The following is a 26,660-nucleotide window of genomic DNA, read 5'->3' on the forward strand; positions in this document are numbered from 1 at the left end:
GGGAAATAGGAGGGAAGGCAAAAGAGGGAAAAAGGAAAGAAAAGGAATGTGGTTAGAATGCAGTGAGCCGGGTAGACGGAGGCGAAGAGAAAGAAATAGAAGGAAAAGGTAAAGAAGAAATGGGTGAGAAATAGAGAGGAATACAGGTGGGGGAGGAAGAGACGTGCTATTAGCGAAAGGAAAAGAAAGATAAAAGGAGAGAGAGTGAACGGAAGACGAAGGGAGGGAGAGGAAGGAGAAAGGAGGACGCTGGAGAGAGAGATGGAGAAAGAAGGATAATGGAAGGTTTGGGAGAAAAGGAGGGAGAGAGGGCTGGAACAAAGCATGGGCGAAAGTATGATTGTGACAAATATAGAGAAAGGGAGATAAAAAGAGAGGGAAGGGAAAAAGGAATGGAAGGGGGAAATGGAGGCAGGGAAAAGGGGTGCAAGGGGAGAGAAAGGAAGAAAAGGGGGAGAGACGAGGGAAGGAAGGAGGTTTAGAAAGGAGGAGGGAATATTAGTCATGGAAGGAGGAAAAGATGGATAGGAAAAGGCGAGGGTGAAAAAGAGAACGCGACAAACGATGGGATAAACGGGAAATGAAAGAAGGAGAAGAAGGAAGGAAAAAAGATGGAAGGAGACTGGACTGAGAGAGTTAGACATACGAAGAAAGGAAGCTTTACGAGAGAGGGACGGGAAGGATGGCAGGTTAAGTGGTATGGGGGTTAAGTGGGAGGGGGAAAGATGGAGGGAGGAAGGAAGAGGAGAAAAAGGAAGTTGGAGAAATGAAAAAGAAACAAAGAAAGAAATCTCCTATGACTGCTCCTAGACGATGAACATGCCAAGAATGATAATAACAATGTTTTCTTCGTGTTATACGATATTTTACAATTTTTCATTAAATTCACTGACTTACCCCTCAGTGTTGCTACTAGACCCGCTTCACGCTCGTTTGTCGTTGTATGGCCTGTTAGAAATACCATTTGATGTTTTCACTTCCGAAGCGCGCAAATTTCGTTCCCACATTAAAAGATCATCGTTGCTTCGTATCCAATCGGAATCATTTATCGCCATGCCGCGCCCTGGGAAGTTTAGATCAGTTTTCTTCTTCAGCTTCGTATACTTGCACTGAAAAGTGAAAACCAGAATAGCTCATCGATGCGCTTTCGTATGTCAACTTGTTTTTTTGGCTGTTGGTTCATTATTTAGCCCCTATACTTTAGAGGCGCAGATAGTTTCGACTCCATATTGCACTCACTTATGTATGAAGATTGTCAACCGTGATGCAAGTTTGCGAGTTTACATGGAAAACAAAGTTGCAAGTCAACGGAGAACGGACACTGTACCGACGACTCATCTAGGTAATTGCCTACAATATAACATAAATCACATAAAGCGCGCGCTCTGATTGGCCAATTCAGTGTCTATTATTTGCCCATGGGCGTTCGCTACTGAAGTGAGCAAATGTTTCTCAATAAATTGTTTTTTTATGTTATAAAAACAAATGGTTACCACCGCAGCGTACACTATCGAGTTATGGATGCACTTGGGAGGTTTGCTGAGCTCCCAAGAAGCTAGAGTCGCCCTCAATTACCGCCTCAAGCGACTCTTATGCTTCTTTCGTGCTTAGCAGCCTCCCGCGTGCATCATTACTCAATAGTGTACGCTGTGGTGTTTACCATTTGTTAATTTTACAACTGATCAAGACTTTACAAATATTCATAGTTCCTTTAATGTTACTATCCAGATGAAAAGATTACTTTTACTGGTTGTAAACTGCCTATTAAAAAAAGGGATAATAATAATAGATGCGATAATAAATTAAATAGCCACCATCTAAATTGAATAATAAAATACTTCCCGTCACCGGTTATCATTAGGCATGAAGGGACTGCAGTTAGCAGAATATGAAACCTGTTCTTGGGGTTCGAGGAGATGAAAGATTTTAAAGATCAAAACCAAAGAAGTTGGATACTTATCTTCAAAACATATACGATGACAATAGCAAATGAGTTAGAATGACATGAAATAAATCAAATGCAGCAAACTCACGCAGAAGCAGATACACGCGATGAGGAATATAAGCATCAAAGCGACGGCGGCCAACACAATTATAAATGTACCAAAGGGTGTGGCCAGGTCAATGGCTTTATCCCAGAATTCTGTTCCTTTAGTTGAACTTGTTGGAGTCGTCGTTGGTGCTTTGGAGAATAAGAGGTAAAGTTAATACTAGTGATGTAAAAGATATCGATAACACGCCGTAAACGGTTAGCTACCTGTAGTCAATTCTAACCAATGAACTGTATATTACGAGCTATTTGATTATAACTATTTTTTTTCGTTGCTGTTATTTTTCCACGGTGGCTTCTGTCTTAGAAACCTGGGATGCCCAACTCTTTTGAAACGCCTTCACTAAAACAAGGTCATTTGAGTCATTACAAATGTTATTGCCCTGTGCCCAGGGTTCTGCTCGAGCACTTCATGGTTGCGTACATTTGTCCTCTGGGGCCCGTTTCTCGAAGGTCCCGGTAACTTAACGGCCCCATAAAAATTCCAAGTGGGGATTTCAAAAGTTTGAAAAAGATACTAAAAAACTATTAGCTTGAGAAACAAAATGCACTGGTCAGGGTGCCAGAAACTACTTCTCTATTGTTTAACTTTTGAGTTAAAGATATGGTTTCGGACCCGTTCAGTTACCAGGACTTTCGAGAAAAAGCCGGGGCCCCTCGTATGGCACAGCAGCAAATAGGAGGTAATTTGTTCAAGCTATAATGATAAGGTAGAGGTTATACAACGGCGCATAGTTGGTTGAGGAATAATTCGAGCATCGAAAACAAATCAAGTTAAATCGTCTCGCCATGTTATCAAATCTCCGTGATATGTGATACCTTAAGATTCATTTCTGTCAAATTTCTTTAGTAATTCACTTTAGTAATTCTTCTTAACTATCTGCCAAACTATCCCCCTTGATTTTGGTTCGGAGAATTTGGTATAATATCACGAGCGGTCAAAATTCCATCTTACCTGATGTTGCTATGCTTGAGGATGTAACCACTGTGGTGGAACCTGGAAAAAAGGATTCGTTAATGAAAATCACTGAGTTCATTTTTAAGTATGAAATTTCTTAATCAACAAATATATATGAAATACATATATATGAACTGCGGTTATGAAACGTATATGTGCACGATCCTTCGCAGTAGGATCGTGCACATATACAGTTGGCTTGTTAGCTCAATTGGTAAAGCGCTGCACTAGTATCGCAGAAGTCAGTGGTTCGAATCCCGTACAGGCCTGAATTTTTTTCAGGTCTGATTTTCACTATTGCTTAAATAGTGCTTTACTGCGAAGGATCGTGCACATATGCGATAAATTTCTAAATATCACATAAAAAGAGGCTAGAGTAGTAAGAGGGGGGAAGGCACCGTAGACCTTCATCGTAGGTTGTTGTGACGTCAACATGATTTGATACCATCAAAGGTTAATAAATGACTTTTGATCACCCAAGGAAGATGAGTCGTGTAACTAGCATGGATTACAGAAGTGTCACGAACAACGCAACACACTTGCGTTACGCACATGATTTTATTGTAATTTAGTTAATCATCGCCATCTTTCGCTACCCCGTAACCCGATCTTTTCGCGACCTCTGTAACGGGAACGACCTTAGGAAGCTTTAAGATACACGCGTTCGTCGCTTCTACGGAGAAATTTAGGAGTTGGAGAAATCTTTTCTTGCCTTCACACAGCCAGCAGGAATTATAACGTAAGCTTAATTTTAGTTTATCCTCTGCCGCTTATTTCTAATTTTAGTTTATCCTCTGCCGCTTATTTCTAATTTTAGTTTATCCTCTGCCGCTTATTTCTAATTTTAGTTTATCCTCTGCCGCTTATTTGGTTCCTTGACGGAGAGTTCTCACTATTCACAGCTTTTTCGTTGCGTAACGCGTAAATTTTTTAATGTTGTAGTTTTCACCGCATGCTTCAGTGGTAACCAAGGAATAAATCGGTTTAAAATCAGGCTTGTAGTGTGTGGTTGAACTCGGCGAACTCCGGATCAATGCTTCCCGCAAGGACTTGGTTCGGGAACGCGACAAGAAGTACTGCCCGTGCGACGTCGTTCCGGAATGCGAACAAGAAGTTTCATTGGAAATGTCTCTTAATTAACAAAGAAGAGTGGAAATTTGTAATAAGAGTACTGTCTTGATCACAAACTGGAGTGAAAGGTTAGTGGCCAAAATTCCATCTTACCTGATGTTGCTATACTTGAGGATGTAACCACTGTGGTGGCTGGAAAAAAAGACTCGTTAGTGAAAATCAGTTCTTTTTAAGAACGAAATTCTTTAACATCGCACAAAAAGAAGCTAGAGTAGTGGGGGGGGGGGGGGGGGGAGGAGGAGGCACCTTTAGCCTTCACCGTGGGTTGTTGTAACATCAACATAATTTTACACCATTAAAAGGTTAATAAACGACTTTTGATCACCCAAGAAAGATGAGTCCTGTAACTAGCATGGATAAAAGAATTACTGCCCGTGCGACGTCATTCCGGAATGCGAACAAGAACTTTCCTAGAAATGTCTTTTCATTAACAAAAAAGAGTGGAAATTTGTACAAGGAGTGCTAAGAGACATTTTTCCTGGCCGTTCTTTAAAAAATCATTTTTTAAACTAGCAACGATAAACTGAGCTCGATAATCTGCAGATGTTGAAATTAGATCACTTTGCAAATGAGAGAGGGAATAACTTCAGTTACTGAGTGGTATTCAACGCTCTTCTACCTTCACAGAACAATCACACGACAAACCTATTCAAGAACTTCACACTTAGCTTTCATCTTTACCTGGTGAAACTGCAGTTGGTGATGTCAAACTTGTAGAATTTGGCAAAACTGACGTAGAAATTTAAAAGGGAAACAATAGAGCAAAATTAATTTCCATGTTAAGATTACTCTCCAAACAAAGATCTACGGTCTGCAAAGGGGAAACCAGATAAAGAGAGGAGTTAAGGTGAGGGAAAAGGGAAAAAACCAATAAAAAGAAAAGAAAACAAGAGTTTTTCAACAGCAGATAGATATATACAACGGAATTTATATGAAAACAATTATCTTCATATTTTAGCCAAGGTAAGATATCAAACAACAACAAAAAAAGTTACTTGCGTTCGCCGCAATTGGTGTGGTTTTAACTGTCGTTGATACTATAAATAAGGATAAACTCATGTGAGGGAGACAAATTAATCAAGTCTGTTTTTAAAAAAAAAAATAGTGGTGTACCACAGGCGGGTCGCTTATCGATCGAGTGTCGGTAGTCCAAAACTAAAACAATCAAAACGGACAATCAGATAAAAGATTTGCATCGCGAAGAGCCAATGATGGTTAAAGGTAACTGATGAACGTTAACGACTAAAAGCGCGGGAAAACACCGGTGACAAAACTTTGTAATGTTTTAGTTTTGCATCTGATTGGTTCAGATGATGGCAGGAGTTTCTTTTACAAATCACAGGGCGAAGAGGATAAAACCAGTGCAACCCGGGTTACTTTGGACCCTTACTTGAACAACGCTCTTTTCTAGTTGATTCTAAAACACCACACCTGTGGGGAGGGGGGGGGGGGATAATCCACAGCAAGTGAAAGCAAATGATATCTTAGCTTTGTAAGTGACATCTTTCCAATCATGATAAACTTGAAAAATCTCTCTCTCCTATTTAGATTATTTAGGTTAACCGGAATACTAGCTCAGGTGATCAAAACAGAAAAAAAAACTTACTGTTACTTGCCGCAGCCGATGTGGCTGCAATTGGCAATGATGCTATAAATAAGAATAAACTCATGTGATGATTACATATTAAGAATTTCCTCGCCTGAAATAGCAAAACATACGCTGTTTAGCTATCTCATTTTCGCACTAGAATTGTTGTTGAGCGAAAAATAGAGATAATTACACAAAGTTATTTAAAAAATAATAGAGGCGTACTACAGGTAGGTCGTGGTAGTTTAGTGAGAGCGCCTATCAACTGGGTTTTGTAAATCATTCAAAGCCAAATAAATCAAAACGGCCAATCAGTCGAAAGGTTTACATCACGTGGTGCCAATAATTCCTAGAAGTGACTGATGAACGCAACCGACCTAAAGCGCGGGAAAACACGAGTGGCCAAGCTGCGGAATGTTTTAGTTATGCTTCTGATTGGTTGAGAAGACAGCGTGAGTTTTCTCGACCAATTACCTGGCGATGGGGCAAAACTAATGCAAAAAGTAATTGTTGAGAAGATAGAGTCAGTTTCTTGGACCAACCACATGGTGATGAGGGCAAACTTGATGCCACTCGAGTTACTTTTGACCCTTACTTGAACAACATTCTATTTTGGTTCAAAACGCATCGCGTCACTGAATATCCCCTAACTAAAACTGGGGGATATCAAGGATATAACCCTGGTGATATTCCCCAATTTTCAAATCCCACGTCCAATACGGAAAATTCTGCGCTTTAAATTGAATTCAAGATGAGGAAGCGTTGTGTGGTTGTGACAGAAGAAGGAACATGTCTTTTTTGTTCATAAAATCGTACCAGAGAACACTGAAAAAGTGTACATCTCACGCTGTACACGATTAACTGTTCGTAAACATTTTTCCCGCGCATTGAAAATATTTGAAGGATAATTAATACGATGACCTCCATCTGGCGCGAAAATATGCTGGTATATTTGTCCTTGGTCATTATCTGTTCCTCGAAGCTCACAAAAAGCATCTTGAAACAGATTAAGTCCGCAGAGAAATATCCGTGCATATTTTCGCACCAGAGAGAGGCTATTTATTGTTCATATAGACCACATAGGTGAATAATACTTTTCGCGCTCGATGCTGTTTCAGAAGTGATTCAGTGGCGAGTACAATTCACCTCCGAGCAGCCGAAGAGACAAAATTGCACGTCAACAATTTGATTTCCAATCATTTTTTGGTATATTGACAACAATAAACGACTTTTTTATGGTTTCTGTGTCGAATATAATTATTCACCTCAGTGTCGGCAAATGTAGTGGATATCCACTTCGCTGCTTCGCGGCTCGGAAAATATCCACCGCTATCCACCTTTACTTCGGAAGAGGAGTAACACCGTGGGTTGTTGTAACGTCAACATAATTTTACACCATTAAAAGGTTAATAAACGACTTTTGATCACCCAAGAAAGATGAGTCCTGTAACTAGCATGGATAACAGAATTACTGCCCGTGCAACGTCATTCCGGAATGCGAACAAGAAGTTTCCTTGAAATGTCTTTTCATTAACAAAAAAGAGTGGAAATTTGTACAAGGAGTGCTAAGAGACATTTTTCCTGGCCGTTCTTTAAAAAATCATTTTTTAAACTAGCAACGATAAACTGAGCTCGATAATCTGCAGATGTTGAAATTAGATCACTTTGCAAATGAGAGAGGGAATAACTTCAGTTACTGAGTGGTATTCAACGCTCTTCTACCTTCACAGAACAATCACACGACAAACCTATTCAAGAACTTCACACTTAGCTTTCACCTTTACCTGGTGAAACTGCAGTTGGTGATGTCAAACTTGTAGAATTTGGCAAAGCTGACGTAGAAATTTCAAAGGGAAAAATAGAGCAAAATTAATTTCCATGTTAAGATTACTCTCCAAACAAAGATCTACGGTCTGCAAAGGGGAAACCAGATAAAGAGAGGAGTTAAGGTGAGGGAAAAGGGAAAAAACCAATAAAAAGAAAAGAAAACAAGAGTTTTTCAACAGCAGATAGATATATACAACGGAATTTATATGAAAACAATTATCTTTATATTTTAGCCAGGGTAAGAAATCAAACAACAACAAAAAAAAGTTACTTGGGTTCGCCGCAATTGGTGTGGTTTTAACTGTCGTTGATACTATAAACAAGGATAAACTCATGTGAGTGAGACAAATTAATCAAGTCTGTATTTTAAAAAAAAAATAGTGGTGTACCACAGGCGGGTCGCTTATCGATCGAGTGTCGGTAGTCCAAAACTAAAACAATCAAAACGGACAATCAGATAAAAGATTTGCATCGCGAAGAGCCAATGATGGTTAAAGGTAACTGATGAACGTTAACGACTAAAAGCGCGGGAAAACACCGGTGACAAAACTTTGTAATGTTTTAGTTTTGCATCTGATTGGTTCAGATGATGGCAGGAGTTTCTTTTACAAATCACAGGGCGAAAAGGATAAAACCAGTGCAACCCGGGTTACTTTGGACCCTTACTTGAACAACGCTCTTTTCTAGTTGATTCTAAAACACCACACCTGTGGGGAGGGGGGGGGGGATAATCCACAGCAAGTGAAAGCAAATGATATCTTAGCTTTGTAAGTGACATCTTTCCAATCATGATAAACTTGAAAAATCTCTCTCTCCTATTTAGATTATTTAGGTTAACCGGAATACTAGCTCAGGTGATCAAATCAGAAAAAAAAACTTACTGTTACTTGCCGCAGCCGATGTGGTTGCAATTGGCAATGATGCTATAAATAAGAATAAACTCATGTGATGATTACATATTAAGAATTTCCTCGCCTGAAATAGCAAAACATACGCTGTTTAGCTATCTCATTTTCGCACTAGAATTGTTGTTGAGCGAAAAATAGAGATAATTACACAAAGTTATTTAAAAAATAATAGAGGCGTACTACAGGTAGGTCGTGGTAGTTTAGTGAGAGCGCTTATCAACTGGGTTTTGTAAATCATTCAAAGCCAAAGAAATCAAAACGGCCAATCAGTCGAAAGGTTTACATCACGTGGTGCCAATAATTCCTAGAAGTGACTGATGAACGCAACCGACCTAAAGCGCGGGAAAACACGAGTGGCCAAGCTGCGGAATGTTTTAGTTATGCTTCTGATTGGTTGAGAAGACAGCGTGAGTTTTCTCGACCAATTACCTGGCGATGAAGCAAAACTAATGCAAAAAGTAATTGTGGAGAAGATAGAGTCAGTTTCTTAGACCAACCACATGGTGAAGAGGGCAAACTTGATGCCACTCGAGTTACTTTTGACCCTTGCTTGAACAACATTCTATTTTGGTTCAAAACGCATCGCGTCACTGAATATCCCCTAACTAAAACTGGGGGATATCAAGGATATAACCCTGGTGATATTCCCCAGTTTTCAAATCCCACGTCCAATACGGAAAATTCTGCGCTTTGAATTGAATTCAAGATGAGAAAGCGTTGTGTGGTTGTGACAGAAGAAGGAACATGTCTTTTTTGTTCATAAAATCGTACCAGAGAACACTGAAAAAGTGTACATCTCACGCTGTACACGATTAACTGTTCGTAAACATTTTTCCCGCGCACTGAAAATATTTGAAGGATAATTAATACGATGACCACCATCTGGCGCGAAAATATGCTGGTATATTTGTCCTTGGTCATTATCTGTTCCTCGAAGCTCACAAAAAGCATCTTGAAACAGATTAAGTCCGCAGAGAAATATCCGTGCATATTTTCGCACCAGAGAGAGGCTATTTATTGTTCATATATACCACCTAGGTGAATAATGCTTTTCGCGCTCGACGCTGTTTCAGAAGTGATTCAGTGGCGAGTACAATTCACCTCCGAGCAGCCGAAGAGACAAAATTGCACGTCAACAATTTGATTTCCAATCATTTTTTGGTATATTGACAACAATAAACGACTTTTTTATGGTTTCTGTGTCGAATATAATTATTCACCTCAGTGTCGGCAAATGTAGTGGATATCCACTTCGCTGCTTCGCGGCTCGGAAAATATCCACCGCTATCCACCTTTACTTCGGAAGAGGAGTAACACCGTGGGTTGTTGTAACGTCAACATAATTTTACACCATTAAAAGGTTAATAAACGACTTTTGATCACCCAAGAAAGATGAGTCCTGTAACTAGCATGGATAACAGAATTACTGCCCGTGCGACGTCATTCCGGAATGCGAACAAGACGTTTCCTTGAAATGTCTTTTCATTAACAAAAAAGAGTGGAAATTTGTACAAGGAGTGCTAAGAGACATTTTTCCTGGCCGTTCTTTAAAAAATCATTTTTTAAACTAGCAACGATAAACTGAGCTCGATAATCTGCAGATGTTGAAATTAGATCACTTTGCAAATGAGAGAGGGAATAACTTCAGTTACTGAGTGGTATTCAACGCTCTTCTACCTTCACAGAACAATCACACGACAAACCTATTCAAGAACTTCACACTTAGCTTTCATCTTTACCTGGTGAAACTGCAGTTGGTAATGTCAAACTTGTAGAATTTGGCAAAGCTGACGTAGAAATTTCAAAGGGAAAAATAGAGCAAAATTAATTTCCATGTTAAGATTACTCTCCAAACAAAGATCTACGGTCTGCAAAGGGGAAACCAAATAAAGAGAGGAGTTAAGGTGAGGGAAAAGGGAAAAAACCAATAAAAAGAAAAGAAAACAAGAGTTTTTCAACAGCAGATAGATATATACAACGGAATTTATATGAAAACAATTATCTTCATATTTTAGCCAGGGTAAGAAGTCAAACAACAACAAAAAAAGTTACTTGCGTTCGCCGCATTTGGTGTGGTTTTAACTGTCGTTGATACTATAAACAAGGATAAACTCATGTGAGTGAGACAAATTAATCAAGTCTGTTTTTAAAAAAAAAAATAGTGGTGTAGCACAGGCGGGTCGCTTATCGATCGAGTGTCGGTAGTCCAAAACTAAAACAATCAAAACGGACAATCAGATAAAAGATTTGCATCGCGAAGAGCCAATGATGGTTAAAGGTAACTGATGAACGTTAACGACTAAAAGCGCGGGAAAACACCGGTGACAAAACTTTGTAATGTTTTAGTTTTGCATCTGATTGGTTCAGATGATGGCAGGAGTTTCTTTTACAAATCACAAGGCGAAGAGGATAAAACCAGTGCAACCCGGGTTACTTTGGACCCTTACTTGAACAACGCTCTCTTCTAGTTGATTCTAAAACACCACACCTGTGGGGAGGGGGGCGGATAATCCACAGCAAGTGAAAGCAAATGATATCTTAGCTTTGTAAGTGACATCTTTCCAATCATGATAGACTTGAAAAATCTCTCTCCTATTTAGATTATTTAGGTTAACCGGAATACTAGCTCAGGTGATCAAAACAGAAAAAAAACTTACTGTTACTTGCCGCAGCCGATGTGGTTGCAATTGGCAATGATGCTATAAATAAGAATAAACTCATGTGATGATTACATATTAAGAATTTCCTCGCCTGAAATAGCAAAACATACGCTGTTTAGCTATCTCATTTTCGCACTAGAATTGTTGTTGAGCGAAAAATAGAGATAATTACACAAAGTTATTTAAAAAATAATAGAGGCGTACTACAGGTAGGTCGTGGTAGTTTAGTGAGAGCGCTTATCAACTGGGTTTTGTAAATCATTCAAAGCCAAAGAAATCAAAACGGCCAATCAGTCGAAAGGTTTACATCACGTGGTGCCAATAATTCCTAGAAGTGACTGATGAACGCAACCGACCTAAAGCGCGGGAAAACACGAGTGGCCAAGCTGCGGAATGTTTTAGTTATGCTTCTGATTGGTTGAGAAGACAGCGTGAGTTTTCTCGACGAATCGCCTGGCGATGAGGCAAAACTAATGCAAAAAGTAATTGTTGAGAAGATAGAGTCAGTTTCTTAGACCAACCACATGGTGAAGAGGGCAAACTTGATGCCACTCGAGTTACTTTTGACCCTTGCTTGAACAACATTCTATTTTGGTTCAAAACGCATCGCGTTACTGAATATCCCCTGACTAAAACTGGGGGATATCAAGGATATAACCCTGGTGATATTCCCCAATTTTCAAATCTCACATCCAATACGGAAAATTATGCGCTTTGAATTGAATTCAAGATGAGAAAGCGTTGTGTGGTTGTGACAGAAGAAGGAACATGTCTTTTTTGTTCATAAAATCGTACCAGAGAACACTGAAAAAGTGAACAACCCACGTTGTACACGATTAACTGTTCGTAAACATTTAGTTTTCCCGCGCATTGAAAAATATTTGAAGGATAATTAATACAATGACCTCCATTTGGCGCGAAAATATGCTGGTATATTTGTCCTTGGTCATTATCTGTTCCTCGAAGCTCACAAAAAGCATCTTGAAACAGATTAAGTCCGCAGAGAAATATCCGTGCATATTTTCGCACCAGAGAGAGGCTATTTATTGTTCATATTATACCACATAGGTGAATAATGCTTTTCGCGCTCGATGCTGTGTTTCAGAAGTGATTCAGTGGCGAGTACAATTCACCTCCGAGCAGCCAAAGAGACAAAATTGCACGTCAACAATTTGATGTCCAATCATTTTTTGGTATATTGACAACAATAAACGACTTTCTTATGGTTTCTGTGTCGAATATAATTATTCACCTCAGTGTCGGCAAATGTAGTGGATTTCCACTTCGCTGCTTCGCGGCTCGGAAAATATCCACCATTATCCACCTCTACTTCGGAAGAGGAGTCGACCCTCGTCTACTCTCACTCGGTTCATTTCCCTGACTTAAACTCAATCTCCCCGAAGGGACTTTCAGTTATTTTGAATACTGCAAAATTGATGTGAAATGCGCATGCTCCCGTCAACTAAGTGCTTTCAGCAGCCTCTTTCCGCGAGGCTTCTTTGTTCGGACTTGAACAGAAAGGGTAGCACAGATTATGAGTACATCTCGAAGATCGCATTTTCATTACTTTTAGTGTGAAAGTTTCATGAGATGCTGGTCGTTGTACAAAACTTTATGAACCCATTGTAGTGTAAAGTGCCCGCCCGTGGTACAAACGAACTCAGAATAAATATGTCACATGAAAAATTTCATTGAGCTCCCAACATGTGATATCCACAAACATGAGCAAAGGTCACTCTGTTATCCTCTATAAATGTGTTTTGATGTGAGTTGTGTCTACTGGCCCTAATAAACCAAGTCTAGGCGGAGTGGTAAACTTCCCGGGAAAAATAATATCGACATATGGATGGCTTGTCCCACACCTATATGTCTCTGCTTGCAAAAACATAAGGAAAGGAGACGCCAAACGAAACAATTCAACTCAGAAAGAAAAATACCATTTACAAAATGGCCTCGACTTGACATATTTGTCCCAGTTTGTTTATCTGACTCCCGCCGGAAAAAAAATATCTAACGTGTATTTTTTACTGACGATTATTCTTCTTCAAACAAATAAATCGCAGCGGGCTAGTCGTGATAACGTTTCGTGGTCTTAAAACTATAAAGCAAGCAAAGGCCTGACCCTCAACGTGATGTCTGGGAAAATGGAGAGAATTACACGCTTTTTAGGCCAATAAACCATGGTATTGCATCTTTATATCTGATGCACAGACGACGAGCCTCCATTTGTATTTGTGTCACAAAAAAATAAGTCATCGTTTATAGTCCTGTTACTTGATCATTAATTAGAAAGAGAAGCACACATGACAAAGATGTTTCAAAATAATCCGATAAAGGAAATAAGTTATTGTAGATGCATGAACGTTCTTCATTTTTTTTATCTTACCCCGTTATTGTGTTACTTCCGGGATAAAAATATTGTAGTCAAATCAATTCAGTATGGTCATTCGACTGGAACCATATACGTGTTGCTATCTATTTCGGAACATAGGAGAAGTTGTACTTAGATATTCATTGTTCAAGGCACATCAAATAAATCAACCCCAGGAGAATTACTTTGAGTGGTTTTTAGGACTAAAATACACCAATCTAGCTGAGAGAAAATTTGTATTTTCATAATAAAAGGCCACTTAATTGTTGATGTTTCAACTGTAACCATATACGTGCTGCTATCTATTTCGGAACATAGGAGAAGTTGTAGTAAGATATTCATTGTTCAAGGCACATCAAATAAATCAACCCCAAGAGAATTACTTTGCGTGGTTTTTAGGACTAAAATACACCAATCTAGCTGAGAGAAAATTTGTATTTTCATAACAAAAGGCCACTTACTTGTTGATGTTTCAACTGTAGCGAATAAAAAGTGTAAAATGAATACGAAGACAAAAAGAATATACGGTTGACTTCGACGCATCGCTGAATTCAGTACTTTTACAAACTGCTCCTCGATTCTAAGGGAATAAAAACCTGCATAAGATAGTGCGAGAACATACCAATCGAGATTATTGTATTATCAAGAGGAAAATATGGCGATAAGGTGATTACTCTTCGCTTGTGACACCGCGAAGAAGCTACATTTCCAGACAACAACAATACGCTAGGGAACTTACTCATCGCCAAACCTCGATTGTACACTAGGCTGCATTCAGCAAAAGCTTAAAGCAAAATATCAATAATTCAGTGCTTACCTTTCACTAATTCCAAACACCCGCAAAATGGCCGCTCGAAAGACTTTCGTCTCAAACTGCTGTTGGCTTTTACAAGCGAAAATTTATGGCAAATATGAACTGAAATTTAATCCACGAGTCGTCACAAAACTGCAACACAGGAAATGAACGGTCCAATGGCAGCTATTGGTGAAGGTAACGCAGTTAGCAGTCGAAGGGAACTCCGCATTAACCAGCGGAAACAAGCGCGTTTGCTTGAGCAATAGATTTTACGCTGACGCAAAAGGCATTTGCCTATATAAACAATTCAAAGACAATTAGGCGGGCTCACGCATATTGACGTTCTTCAGAAAAAAGCCATGCCCCTCAAGTGACTGCATGATGTTATACTCCATATGTTCAAAGTTTGATTACAAGCGAAACTCGGTCGGATCGATTCAATTTTGTAATTCCTGATAGATTTAGTTTTCTCGTAGAGAAGGCAAGATTCAAAATATTTTGAAAGCTGTCCATCGCTTTCATTGGCTGTTCAAATGCTATTAATAATAATGTCTTTATTTGCATCGAAGACCATCGAAAATTTCTTTTAAGGGCTTTAGATCATCCTCTCACAGCTAAAAATATAACTGAAGAAAGAGAATGAATTACGTACAAGGAAGAAAAAAACGAAATATAATATATCATGCTCATTATATAATTTCTAAAAATAACCGGTCACTCTTAAACTCCCATGGGTATGGGGGTAGGGAGGAAATCGATAAAACGAGACGATTCAAATTTCTAAATATCTCTGTGTTTTATGTATTCCTTAATATAACCGTTCAATTGTTTTCTTTGCATCCAGACTAAAAAAGTAAGGTGTTCCTTGATGAATTCTTAGCTGTTTTCTCGAGAAACTTATAATCCAAGATCTTTTATCTGAATTAACATGTGTTTATTTGTTTCTTCGTTTATTTATTTACTTATAGAGTCATTTTATTCAAACATTGGCTTATCGATTTAATAGTTTTATTTATTTCTCTGTTTGTCGGTTTATTATCAGTTCACCTATTCGAAGAGTCTTTGAAGGCGTCGAACCGGTTAAGGAAGGGTGAATGGGGAACAGAAATCAGGACGCTCGGAATGAGGCGATGCGTTGAAATAATTAAAACCTGCGTAAGGATTCCGGGTATAAGTCGAGAATTTGAATTGTTGAACTCTCTCCCACTCTCTGACAAGATTCCATGGAGCGAGAACATCCAAGGAACCGAAAGGTTCCTCTTACAATCTTTGGCAAGTGAGCATGCGTATGTAATATTAACCACCAAATAACGAAGCTAAAAGCTTGTGAAATGCAATGGTACGGTTTTATTAATAAATGCCCTTGTCAGCGAAAAAATTTATTTTTACTCTAGCAATATAGAAAAACTGTTCATTTTTATCAATCTCTATGTTCTCTTCGTCATAAATTTCAATCCTACAAAATGCAATTTATGCTATGTCATGTTACACGCGGATCTGAACCCCATCCACGTTCTAATGTAGCAAGCAACCCTTCGAGTCACTGTACCATCGAGGTACTGCATGAAGACAAACTATCTACAGCGCCATGGCAAACACCTTCAAATTCTTTCGAAAAGTAACTACCACAAACCAAGAGTAATCGTCTATGTTCCGCTCTATTTCTACTAGAGTTTGACTAAAGCTGTTTAATGAAATGCTCAAACGCATGCGCCATGATCAGAAGATTTCCAACTCTTAGTCTCCCAGAGCATCATTAGCATCGAAGGTCTGAAAAAGGAAAACAAGGTTTGAAAGGCGTTTTGAATACAATAACATATAGCTCATTTGAAAAACTAACAGGATGAATGAAATGATTATACCCCTGTTGATTTCGAGAATATTGATTAGCAAAGGAATAGGGACAGAGATACATAATAACAGTTGAATTAAGATGCAAACGCAAGGCTGCGATATTCATTAAAGTCCTGTTGCTGTTAATTTGATTTTTCTTCGCTATTCAGTCAGTTAGGACAGTTACCTGCCAAAAGGGATCTTACCACGCATTTCAAATACAATACTTACAGGATTTGTATGCGATGCGATCACCCGTCTGTTTATGGCAGATTTTTGACCTTGATAGCCTCGATTTTTATTATTTTCTACTTTGTCGTAAGTTTGCACAAGTTCAACTTCCCCGCTGGATATGAAGTATCCGTCACTGTCTCCAAGGACGGATCTTCTGTATTTGACCTGTTGTTCAAAGAAACTTACTTTAAGATGAAGCCACTCGTGGTCACATATCACTCCTTAACTTAAGAAGGAGAAAGTAAAATACGCTGCATTATATAACGACTTGGAAGAAATTCCCCGATAATTGATCTCGACCAATCAGATGCAAGACTGAAACCATTCGCGCTATGGCCACTTGCGTTTTCCCGCGCTTGGGGTTGGTTGCACGTATTTTCTCAGAGTTCCTTTGTTCGGATAGTGAGTACCTCAATTTTGGTTTTACGACAGACATGCGATATACTTACGCAGAAGTGGATCAGAGCTATAAGGAAAATAAATGCCAGACATCCCAGCAGAATCATGATAACCAAGGCCCATTCTGGTAGTTTTTCCACAGTTTCTGTCGTTGCCTCCACTTTGACTTCAATATTCTTTACAACGTATCCTAATTTTCCACTTTCGCTTGCCTTCTGTAAAGTTTCTGTTAGATCATTCCCATCCACTTCGGAATCCTTAGCTAGAATGACGATGAACCTGCAAACTACACTTCCTTTCTTTATTAAGATAATCCTGACACCAACAAATCCCTTGAGGCTTTTGTAAACGTTCTCCAAGGCTATCGTAAGGTTCATCTCCAGTGACTTGTACTCCGGGCTGTTTGGATCGTTATATTCCTCTTTAAATGCCAAGTCAAACGACACCTCCATGTTTATCAATTTCGTTCCCTGGGGTGGTAGGGTTGGGCGCGGCTGAACAGCAGAGGTAACGGGTGAGATACTTGGAGACGATGGTGTAGCGTTTACTCTGGCTGAGATAGTTATGTTTTTCATAGATGTTATCAGGGAGCGTCCGAGATGCTGTGTTGTCATGGTGATCAGTCCTTCGGACGACGACTTACCACTTACTGAGGAGCTCTCGACAGGTGTCGACTGGATAACATTGGAGGATTGCACTACCGCAGAGTATGAAGAATAGGTTTTCTTTGATGATTGACCTGAAATCGCAAGATGATAGACAATTAAGGAGTAAAAAAGTCAAGTAACATCAACAAATTTGAAGACAAGGAGGCTCCATCCGTGAAGGATCCGATGGGCAGTAATAGTAACTGAATGCCAGGTTGGCTGCCTGCCTGACTAACAGACTGACGTAACATATAGACAGAGAGACTGACTGAAATATTGACGATGCTACTGACGTATAGACAGACTAACCGACTAACACATCGAGGCGTGCTAGATGCGTGCTAAGAACGGTAATTAAATTAAACAGGCAGACCGACGGATAGATCGATAGACTAAATGACTAAAGGACTGACACAGTGACTGATTGGATGAATGGCTGACTGACTTACTGAATGACTGACAGGCAGACAAGTAGACTGAATGACTGACTGACAGACAGACTGAACGACTGACTGACAGACAGACTGAACGACTGACTGACAGACAGACTGAACGACTGACTGACAGACAGACTGAACGACTGACTGACAGACAGACTGAACGACTGACTGACAGACAGACTGAACGACTGACTGACAGACAGACTGAACGACTGATTGACAGACAGACAGACTGAACGACTGACAGAAAGATAGACTGAACGACTGACAGAAAGACAGGCTGAATGACTGACTGACAGAATGACTGACTGACAGACAGACTGAACGACGGACAGAAAGACAGACTGAACGACTGACTGACAGAGACTGACCGACTGAAAGAAAGACAGGCTGAACGACTGACTGACAGACTGAACGACTGACAGAAAGACAGGCTGCACGACTGACTGACTGACAGACAGACTGAATGACTGACAGAAAGACAGGCTGAAAGACTGATTGACTGACAGACAGACTAAACGACTGACAGAAAGACAGGCTGAACGACTGACTGACGGACAGACTGAACGACTGACAGAAAGACAGACTGAACGACTGACTAACAGATAGATACAAATAGACGGAGAGACTGAGAGAAAGATTGACGATGTTACTGACTGATAGACAAACTGACCGACTGACAGGCTGACTGACTGATAGATTGACAGACTAAATGACTGAATAACTGACTGACTGACCAACTGAATGGACGACTGACCTACTGATTAAACAAAGGACTAACTGACTAATTGACTCACTGACTGATTGATTGACTGTGATACAATGGTTTACCGAAAGACAGCGTCAAAGACCAGCTGAGAGATTGATCTATTATCTCTCTGTTTGACGGACTGACATACTGCGGGCTGATGATTCACCAGTTGACTGACAGACTAAGTGAGTAACTTGATAAGTGGTGAGTAAATGAACTGAGAAATCGATTTCATATCATTTGACCCTTTAACTCCAGAATAATTAACCTCTTACTTCTCACGGTATAATATCTATACATAACTCAGTAAACAAGAAGTGAGTAGACTCAAACTTATCGGGTATATAGAGGCCACTATCTTGGCCAAACACTAAATTGTCTGAACAAACTTACAAAGAAATGTGTAGCAGCTAAAGAAGAGAATTAACAATCCGAGATCTCAGGAGTTATAGGGCCATAGGCCTCGTGTTCAGGCAAGCTTCATAAACAAAATACACTTACCTGATGCCGATGGCATGCACACTGAAGGCGTCTCATTTGATGTAACTTTAGCAGCCACGGAGGGTGAAACACTTGTCTTTCCTATGAAGACTGCGCTAGAGGAAGGAAGAGGGCTGTGAAGCCGTGATGAGATTTCGGAAATAAAGGAAGAATGAGCGCTGTATGAGGATCTGGAAATATTCACAGAGTTATTGCCACCATCCATAGATTGAGAAAGTGCTAGAGTGGAGGAATTTGCTGAGATGATACTCTTTGTTGGTAAAATCGTTGGTGATTGAGTCATTGATCGGAAGACCGAGGTTTCTGATCTGGTTTGGTACAAACTAGAATTGTTCGAGACAGCCAAGATACGGCTCTGACTCACTGAGGGAGATAATGACCGAGTTGTGGAATTGAATGAGGCTGCTACTGAGACACTATTTTGTGACTGAACCATTGACGTGGCCGACACAGGTTGTGACGAAGACGAATCTGTAGTGTTGGATTCCACAACAGAGGGGTTGCCTTTCTTTGCAGACGGTAATGATGAGGGGAAAGCCTTGGTGGTGACATTTGAAGTTGTTGCCGCGACAGTTGCTGATAGACTCATTGATGTGGAAGACACTGCATGTAACTGTGAGGAGTTCCCATTACTAGATATCATAACAGAGCCAGAAGCATCAGCTGCGGTGTCCATAGCTGTCACTGAGACAGTTGCTGATGGACTCATTGATGTGGAAGACACTGCATGTAAATGTGAGGAGTTCCCATTACTAGATATCATAACAAAGCCAGAAGCATCAACTGCGGTGTCCATGACTGTCACTGAGACAGTTGCTGATAGACTCACTGCAGTGGATGACACAACTAGTAACTCGTTGGAATTCCTTTTAGTAGATGTAACAACGGAGCCAGAGGTATTAGCTGGTGTGTGTTTCGCTGATACTGTGGAGACAGTTGCTGATATTTCTTGTTTTTGTTTTGTTATAATTTTCTAACGGGTTTTTTTTTTTTTTCATCTTTGTATTCTTTGTTTGTTTGTTTGTTTGTTTTAAGTTAAAACGTACTTTTTAATTAGCCGTCTGTACACGACTGTCCCCTAATTAGAACTGACACTTTGGTAAGAATCAGTCAGAGCTTGTCAATGCTGATAATGATCGATACATATAAAGCTTTTTGATATAAAAAAAGACCAATAATTCGACTGAACCAAAGTAATGTTTTTTTCTATGAGAGAAAAAGCAAATGTTCGACTGCACGCCATAGAGAATAATTCGCACATGTATCCTCTTTTAGCCGACTATTTCTTTATACTAACATACAATCAGTCCGGAAAAGTTCCCGCATAATATTATATTGGTAGTTTTATGCTCACGTTATCGATAACTAAAATCAGACCTCTGAATGCGGGAAGCTTCCTAATGTGGTCGACTCATTGCATATGCGAATAAACGACCTTCTCAAGTCTCAATTCTAAGCAGTTTCAATTGATAAGTTTTTCTCCCAAAGCGTTCGAAAGAAATTCACTGAAGTTGGTGTACAAGGTGTTAGTTTAGTGACACCATCGTGACGCCATATTGGGTTCTTCTAAAAGCGCAAGAACAAATACGGCGGTCTGCAATTGGTGCAAATTACTGGCGCCTAATTTTTCCCTGAAAGTGATTTATTACAAACTGCAAAAAGGCTGACATTTTACATAGACAAATCTCATGCTTCAATTGCTCAAGGGACAAATACCACGCAGCAAAATCATAGTTTTACCGCTGATTTGAAGACTTTTTGAACCGTCATTTTTTAAGATGCATCCGAACTCTAACTATTTTCAAAATAACATATCCCATTACGCGGAAAACCTTTAAAAAAATCTATTTTGGCAAGGTAATTTGCCTCTTTGGAATATTGAAAAGCTCTTACGAAAAGAGTCTGCGATTTCGGATATTTTGTTTCTCGCCTATCTGGTTACATGACACTTTTCCCTGTTTTGTTTTGTTTTCAATGTTTGTCAGATTGTTTTGACCAATATGCATAGCCCAGGAGAAAGATTCACACATAAAGGCTGTCTCCATTAACTTGACAGCAATAGCAGAAAAATGAACGATACTCTAAATGACTACCAGTTAATTTTTTTTCTTGGAAATGTCTTGGCGTCAAATGCATACAATGATGCTGTTACGAGACTTAAGTCTACTATATTCTGCATTAAAGTTTTTACCCGGCTTCCGAAAGTTCCTGAGTATTCTTGTATGGATCACTTTCTTAACACCTTGACACGGTTCAAACCCTATTACTTCTTTAAAAGACTACTGTTTTATCAAAGACAGCAAATCTGCATTATTAGTGAAATTTAATGACGTCCCATTTCAACCAAAAAAACACACGCACTCACAAAATTTATTTAGATATTTCCGACAATTTTTTCTAATTTATCTCCTCGGCAAGTTGACACAAAAAGCGTTTACAGCTGTTAAAACATTTGTGTTTACCAATCAATCCTAAATTAAACATCCATCTCTTTTCGCGGAACTGTTCGCTCTTAGGTTTTGAATCTGACACCTCAGACATTTGGCAGAAAATCTGAAATGCAAATTATGCTAAAAATTCCATTTTGCGAATTTAAGTGCGATGTTTTGAACAGGTTTTCTTTTCAAATTGAATGCATCGAATATATTTTCACCCGAGTTCTCCTTTACACTACCTTAAACCTGTTGGGATTGTTTTACTTCTAGTCAGTAACTGCCATTATTTCGTAATGTTTTCTGCAAAAGAAAACTCTTTTAAAAACTCCTTGTTGGATTTGTAGAGATTTTCTCATTGAGAATATCACAAAAGTTCTTTGTGCACCTTTATTTTTTTTCAAGGGATTGGATTTTATTTTTAAATTAAAACAGGAAACAGCAAGAAAAATTAGTGAACGATAGTTCTATGTAAAAGCCACGCTTAAAATTTTAACTCCCCACAGGTTAACGTTATTAAAAAACATACCCAAAGACGAGCGATGTTATTAAAAGACCTAGTTTCGCTCCACGAAAATATCGATGGCTTTCGAGAAAAATTTATTCACTGTTCACTTCTTCAATAAACGTTTCACGGGTTTGTTTTAATTGAGTTATTCATGTTATTTACATCCGGACATATTCCCTTTTAATTCTACGTGCAACTTTTTATTCTAATTTTCGAGTGGGCGCTGAATTTCCTTGCGTTGTCCTATGAATATCACGAGTTGGTGCTAAAGTAAAGCGAGGGGTTTACGACTGTTCTGATGTCCATCCAAAGATGGATTCACAGTTTGCGATAAACCATCATGCGGTTGCTTCATTTACGTTGAACTTTAACACGAATGAATTCGGTTGCCATAGACCTTATTGCCGGTTTACTAGGCTCATTTTAGCGAAACCTTAACCTAAGTCGCCTTTCCCCCGTGACTTGAAAGTCAGACTTGCTTGATGAAAACAAAAGATGGCGAGTTAGGTATCAAGCCCGCTTATATCATATTTCCATTGTGAGGCGTTCTTCGCGATATAATCATTGTCTTCGTTGATGCTCTTTTTTGGCAACTGCAAAATGCAAGCCGTATTAACTCACTGGATCTAATTTTTAAATTAATGGCCGCAGGAGAAGGAAGGAAAAATCGCGATTCAAAAATCTGCGCTACCGTTTGCAACGATCACTTGGCAAATTACGAAAAGCAGTTTACTTTCCTGAATTTTAACGTTAGAGAAAGAAAACGAACGCATCGTGTTTTCATTTGCTTATCTAGGCACTCAAAATGAACTGTTCATTTCCTTTCCCGTGAAAAGCAAGTAGTTATTCTCCGTATTGCTCATAAAGCAATTTGATGGCCAACTGACCAAACACAGTTAACCAAGCTTACCTCCGAGCCAAACGGTAATGGCGAGCTTATAAACCAAAACTTTCAAGCTGCTCATTGCGAAGGAAAATGAATTTCCTCCGGCGCCCACGAAAGCTGATCGGGATGATGCGGAAACGATGAAAGGATTTCAAACAGAAATATATTTACTACTTTCCGGCGATAGCCTACTGTGGCAATTGTGGGTCAGTTTACTGAAAGAGGCTGACTGATTTGGCGACCGGCGATTTCAGTGGCCACAAACCACAGTTAGAATCCCTTGAGAGTTGCGCGGGAATATTGTAGACGAGCGACTCCGTAATGAACCAGCGCTCGTGCCCACATGACTCTCTCAAGAGAACTGAAAAAAATTCAAATTTTTAAATTAAAAATCGAAGGATGTAAATAAACTCCGTGGACCCGAAAAATTTGAAATGACACTTTTGTAATGAAACTCCAAAACCAAAACCTTTTTCTCAAAATTATGTATGCTCGATTTTATCTTAACAGCTTAGTCTTAATTACTGAACAAACAGAAAAATAAAAGCTCCAAAATTATAATTCCAACGCATCGAAAGACGTAGGCTAATCGCGAAGATGTGAACTATCTCTTAATAATCTTACAATGACGCGAAAAAAATCCGTTATAGTTTAATTTATCGAAATCGAGAGCTTTGTTAAGCTTAGGAGGTTTTTAAGGCTTTTAGCCTGTTTAAGGTTGTTGTTTTAATAATACAGTATTTCGATATCTGAGATGTAAAAACTATCTAGTGCCAATATATTTTGTAAACATGGTCCCGCAAAATTTTATTGTATGTAGTCAAATCGCTTTGACACTGCACCTACGCATCAAAATATCTCACGTACGAATGAAGATTTTGAATAATCTTACTTCTAATCGCCTCATAAAAGAGAGGAACTTGACAGCAATACGGTATTTTTTCATTCGTCTTCGATGGTTCTACAAAAACTTAAGGTGTAAATAAAGGTTCTGGAAATTAGATAAAACGTAATTACGCTTACACTTGGTATTTGTGAGGCGAATTGGCAGGTTTGTAAACTAATTATGGATTCGTATACACAATGCCTCGGACGCATAAATTCGGCTCACATTCTAAACTTCAAATCCTTTGTCGTAGGCCACACCTTCCACATTTTTACTCCATTTTGGGCAACAACAAACGGTATCACAAAAAGGCATGCAGCTTCTGTCACCAGCAAAGGGCGTGCATGCTCTGCCATTCACGTTAATCAGTCCATTTTGTTCGCTGAATGATGTGGATCGTAGAATTAATTACTTTGTAAAGTGTCTGTCAGTGAGGGCGCGATCAAAACCTTTAAGTAAAAGTCGCCTTCTAGGACTTATTCAGATTTCCTTTTCATCGGATTTAAATCAATAGCACGATCCGAGCCTGTCTGAAATCTAATTTTGTTCACCCATGGCGCTTACGAGTAGTTATGCAGGGAATGCAACGAACTTGGCTTCCAACAGATGAAGAGGGGTTTACGGATTTTTTTGCACCATTGCAAGTTAAAATCCAGCATGACGAGTTTTTTCGCTTTTTTAATCTTCCTTATACTATATTTCTCCACGAAAGAAATCATAAAATAGCTTGACACACTAGCAAACTTCTCGCTGTAACTGACTTAACGTGATTCGCGAATACGACAAGTCCAGCCTGGACTCGTCGTATTCTGAGTAACTTGAATTGCTGCTTCCCAATCGTTCACCAGCAATTTTCGTCTCGCTACAACAGAGGACAAAGTCCGAAACACATGAAAACTTACTGAATGACTGACAGACAGGCAGACAGCTGCAGACTGAACGACTGACTGACAAACAGAATGAGCGACTGACTGACAGACAAATGAATAAAGGCTGATAGTTTCGAAAGAAACTGTTTGGGGCTGCGTCGGTGGGAGTAACGAAATAATTTGGATATATCAACAAAGGTGAAATGGTAAATTGGCCACCGTAATGATTACAAAAGCTGACGTTTCGAGCGTTAGCCCTTCGTCGGAGCGACTGACAGACAGACTGAACGACTGACTGACAGACAGGCAGACTGAACGACTGACTGACAGACAGACAGACTGAACGACTGACTGACAAACAGAATGAGCGACTGACTGACAGACAGACACTGAACGACTGACTGACAGGCAGACAGACTGAGCGACTGAAAATTTCCCGCATGAAAAAAAAAAATGCTAGTTTTGAGCTCACGTTATCGATAACTAAAATCAGACAACTGAATGCGGGAAACCTCCTAACGCTGGTCGACTCATTGCATATGTGAATAAATGACCTTCTCAAGTCTCAGTCTAAGAAGCTTCCATGATTAGTTTTTCTCCGAAACGTGTTAGAGAAATTCACAGAAGTTGGCATATCCGCACGGTGTTAGTATAGTGACACCATCTTGACGTCTTATTGGCGCAAGTTATTGGCTCCTATTTTTTCCCTGAAAGTGGTTAATTGCACTCGGCAAAAAAGCTGACATTTTGCAAAGACAAATCTCATGCTTTAATTGCTCAAGGGACAAATGCCACATGTTGAAAGGATAGTTTTAAGACGCATCCGAATTCTTACTATTTTCAAAACAGCACATCTCATTGCGCTGAAAACATCCGAAAAAAATCCATTTTGACACGACACGAATGAATTCGGTTGCCATAGACCATATCGGCGGTTTCCTGGGCTCGTTTTAGCGAAGCATTAACCTAAGTCGCCTTTTCCCGATGACTTGAAAGTCACTTAATGAAAATAAAATAGGGCGAGTTAGGTATCAAACCCGCTTATATCACTTTGCCATTGTGAGGCATTCTTCGCGATATAATTACTGTCTCTGTTGATGCTCTTTTTTGGCAACTGCAAAATACAAGCCGTATTAATTCCTTGATCAAATTTTTAAATTAATGGCCGCAGGAGAAGAAAGGACAAATCGCGATTCAAAAATCTGCGCTACCGTTTCTAATGATTAATTCGCAGTTTACTTTACTAAATTTGAACGTTACAAAAAGAAAACAAACACATCATGTTTTCATTTGTTTATCTTGGCACTCATAATAAATTGTTCATTCCCTTCCTCGTGAATATCATGTAGTTATTCTCCGTATTACTCATAAAACAATTTGATGGCGAACTGACCAAGCATAGTTAACCAAGCTTACCTCCAAGCCAAACGGTGATGCCGAGTGCGTAAACCAGAACTTTCAAGCTGCTCATTACGAATGAAAACAAATTTCCTCCGGCGCTCAAGAAATCTGATCGGAATAATGCGGAAACGATGAAAATATTTCAAACGGAAATTTATTTACTACTTTCCCGCGATAGCCTGCTGTGGCACTTGTAGGTCAGTTCACTGTAAGAGGTTGACTGAGAGCAGCATTGGGATTTGCGGTTTTACGGTTTTGGCTATTTTTTAGATCGGTTTTTTTCAGTTTTTGGTTTTGTTGTTTATTGCGTGTTGCGGATTTTCCGTTTTCAGCATTTGGTTTTCGGTTCTCGTTAAAAATCGTGACGGGCACTCGGATTTGGTATCCGATGTGCTTTTTCGGTTTTTCATATTGGGGTTCCGGTTTCTCTTCGATCTGAGCAACAGTTATAAGCCTCTGCTGATCTCGAATAGCCGCGAAACCTATGTTGCTTCACTTGTAACCACAGTATCAGATCGATTAGGATTTTGACAACTGAGATGTGCAAATCTATCGGTTTGGACAGTTTTTCATGCGCTTTTCGG

General features: G+C 39.4%; 2 protein-coding genes across 27 annotated transcripts in view; both read right to left on the bottom strand.

Moving 5' to 3' along the window:
• Positions 1-14,758, bottom strand: part of LOC111321390 (uncharacterized) — a 17,118-nt gene extending 2,360 nt beyond the window's left edge. Inside the window, exons 1-16 of one of the 24 annotated variants that reach the window (XM_088734667.1) lie at positions 14,311-14,757; positions 13,955-14,073; positions 13,757-13,795; positions 11,120-11,161; positions 10,515-10,556; positions 10,202-10,249; positions 8,436-8,477; positions 7,826-7,867; positions 7,512-7,559; positions 5,746-5,787; positions 5,135-5,176; positions 4,821-4,868; positions 4,233-4,271; positions 3,006-3,047; positions 2,034-2,182; positions 898-1,109 (exon numbers count right to left, since the gene is read on the bottom strand). In XM_088734667.1, coding sequence (XP_088590793.1) covers positions 924-1,109; positions 2,034-2,182; positions 3,006-3,047; positions 4,233-4,271; positions 4,821-4,868; positions 5,135-5,176; positions 5,746-5,787; positions 7,512-7,559; positions 7,826-7,867; positions 8,436-8,477; positions 10,202-10,249; positions 10,515-10,556; positions 11,120-11,161; positions 13,757-13,795; positions 13,955-14,036 — 933 coding nt within the window. In that variant the 5' untranslated portion in view covers positions 14,037-14,073; positions 14,311-14,757 and the 3' untranslated portion in view covers positions 898-923. Of the gene's footprint in view, positions 1-897; positions 1,110-2,033; positions 2,183-3,005; positions 3,048-4,232; positions 4,272-4,820; positions 4,869-5,134; positions 5,177-5,745; positions 5,788-7,511; positions 7,560-7,825; positions 7,868-8,435; positions 8,478-10,201; positions 10,250-10,514; positions 10,557-11,119; positions 11,162-13,756; positions 13,796-13,954; positions 14,074-14,310 lie in introns of all 24 variants that reach the window. The other 23 variants (XM_088734672.1, XM_088734673.1, XM_088734670.1 and 20 more) reach the window with 23 other exon arrangements.
• Positions 14,759-15,613: 855 nt separating this feature from the next.
• LOC111321373 (uncharacterized) lies at positions 15,614-26,294 on the bottom strand. 3 transcript variants are annotated; one of them, XM_088734664.1, is made up of 5 exons: positions 26,092-26,294; positions 19,095-19,817; positions 16,806-17,494; positions 16,354-16,521; positions 15,614-16,059 (listed from the first exon to the last, which is right to left on the bottom strand). In XM_088734664.1, exons 1-5 carry the CDS (start codon positions 26,144-26,146, stop codon positions 16,027-16,029), a joined length of 1,668 nt encoding a protein of 555 aa, XP_088590790.1. In that variant the 5' UTR covers positions 26,147-26,294; the 3' UTR covers positions 15,614-16,026. The 3 variants fall into 3 exon arrangements, with proteins under 3 accessions (XP_088590790.1, XP_088590788.1, XP_088590789.1); XM_088734662.1 differs by lacking the exon at positions 26,092-26,294 and adding an exon at positions 22,945-23,567 and having other exon boundaries at positions 19,095-20,018; XM_088734663.1 differs by lacking the exon at positions 26,092-26,294 and adding an exon at positions 22,945-23,562.
• Between the last annotated feature and the right edge of the window lie 366 nt (positions 26,295-26,660).

The sequence above is a fragment of the Stylophora pistillata genome, chromosome 10 (genome assembly GCF_964205215.1).
Source record: "Stylophora pistillata chromosome 10, jaStyPist1.2, whole genome shotgun sequence".
NCBI lineage: Eukaryota > Metazoa > Cnidaria > Anthozoa > Scleractinia > Pocilloporidae > Stylophora > Stylophora pistillata.

Bases quoted from the DNA above. Each gene is read 5' to 3' on its own strand.
- LOC111321373 (XM_088734662.1), bottom strand. From the start codon at position 22,999: ATGAGCAGCTTGAAAGTTTTGGTTTATAAGCTCGCCATTACCGTTTGG. The intron at 20,019-22,944 runs GTAAGCTTGGTT...CTGTCTCCACAG, and splicing joins CATTACCGTTTGGCTCGGAG to TATCAGCGAAACACACACCA. The intron at 16,522-16,805 runs GTAAGTATATCG...TTTGAACAACAG, and splicing joins TAGCTCTGATCCACTTCTGC to GTCAAATACAGAAGATCCGT.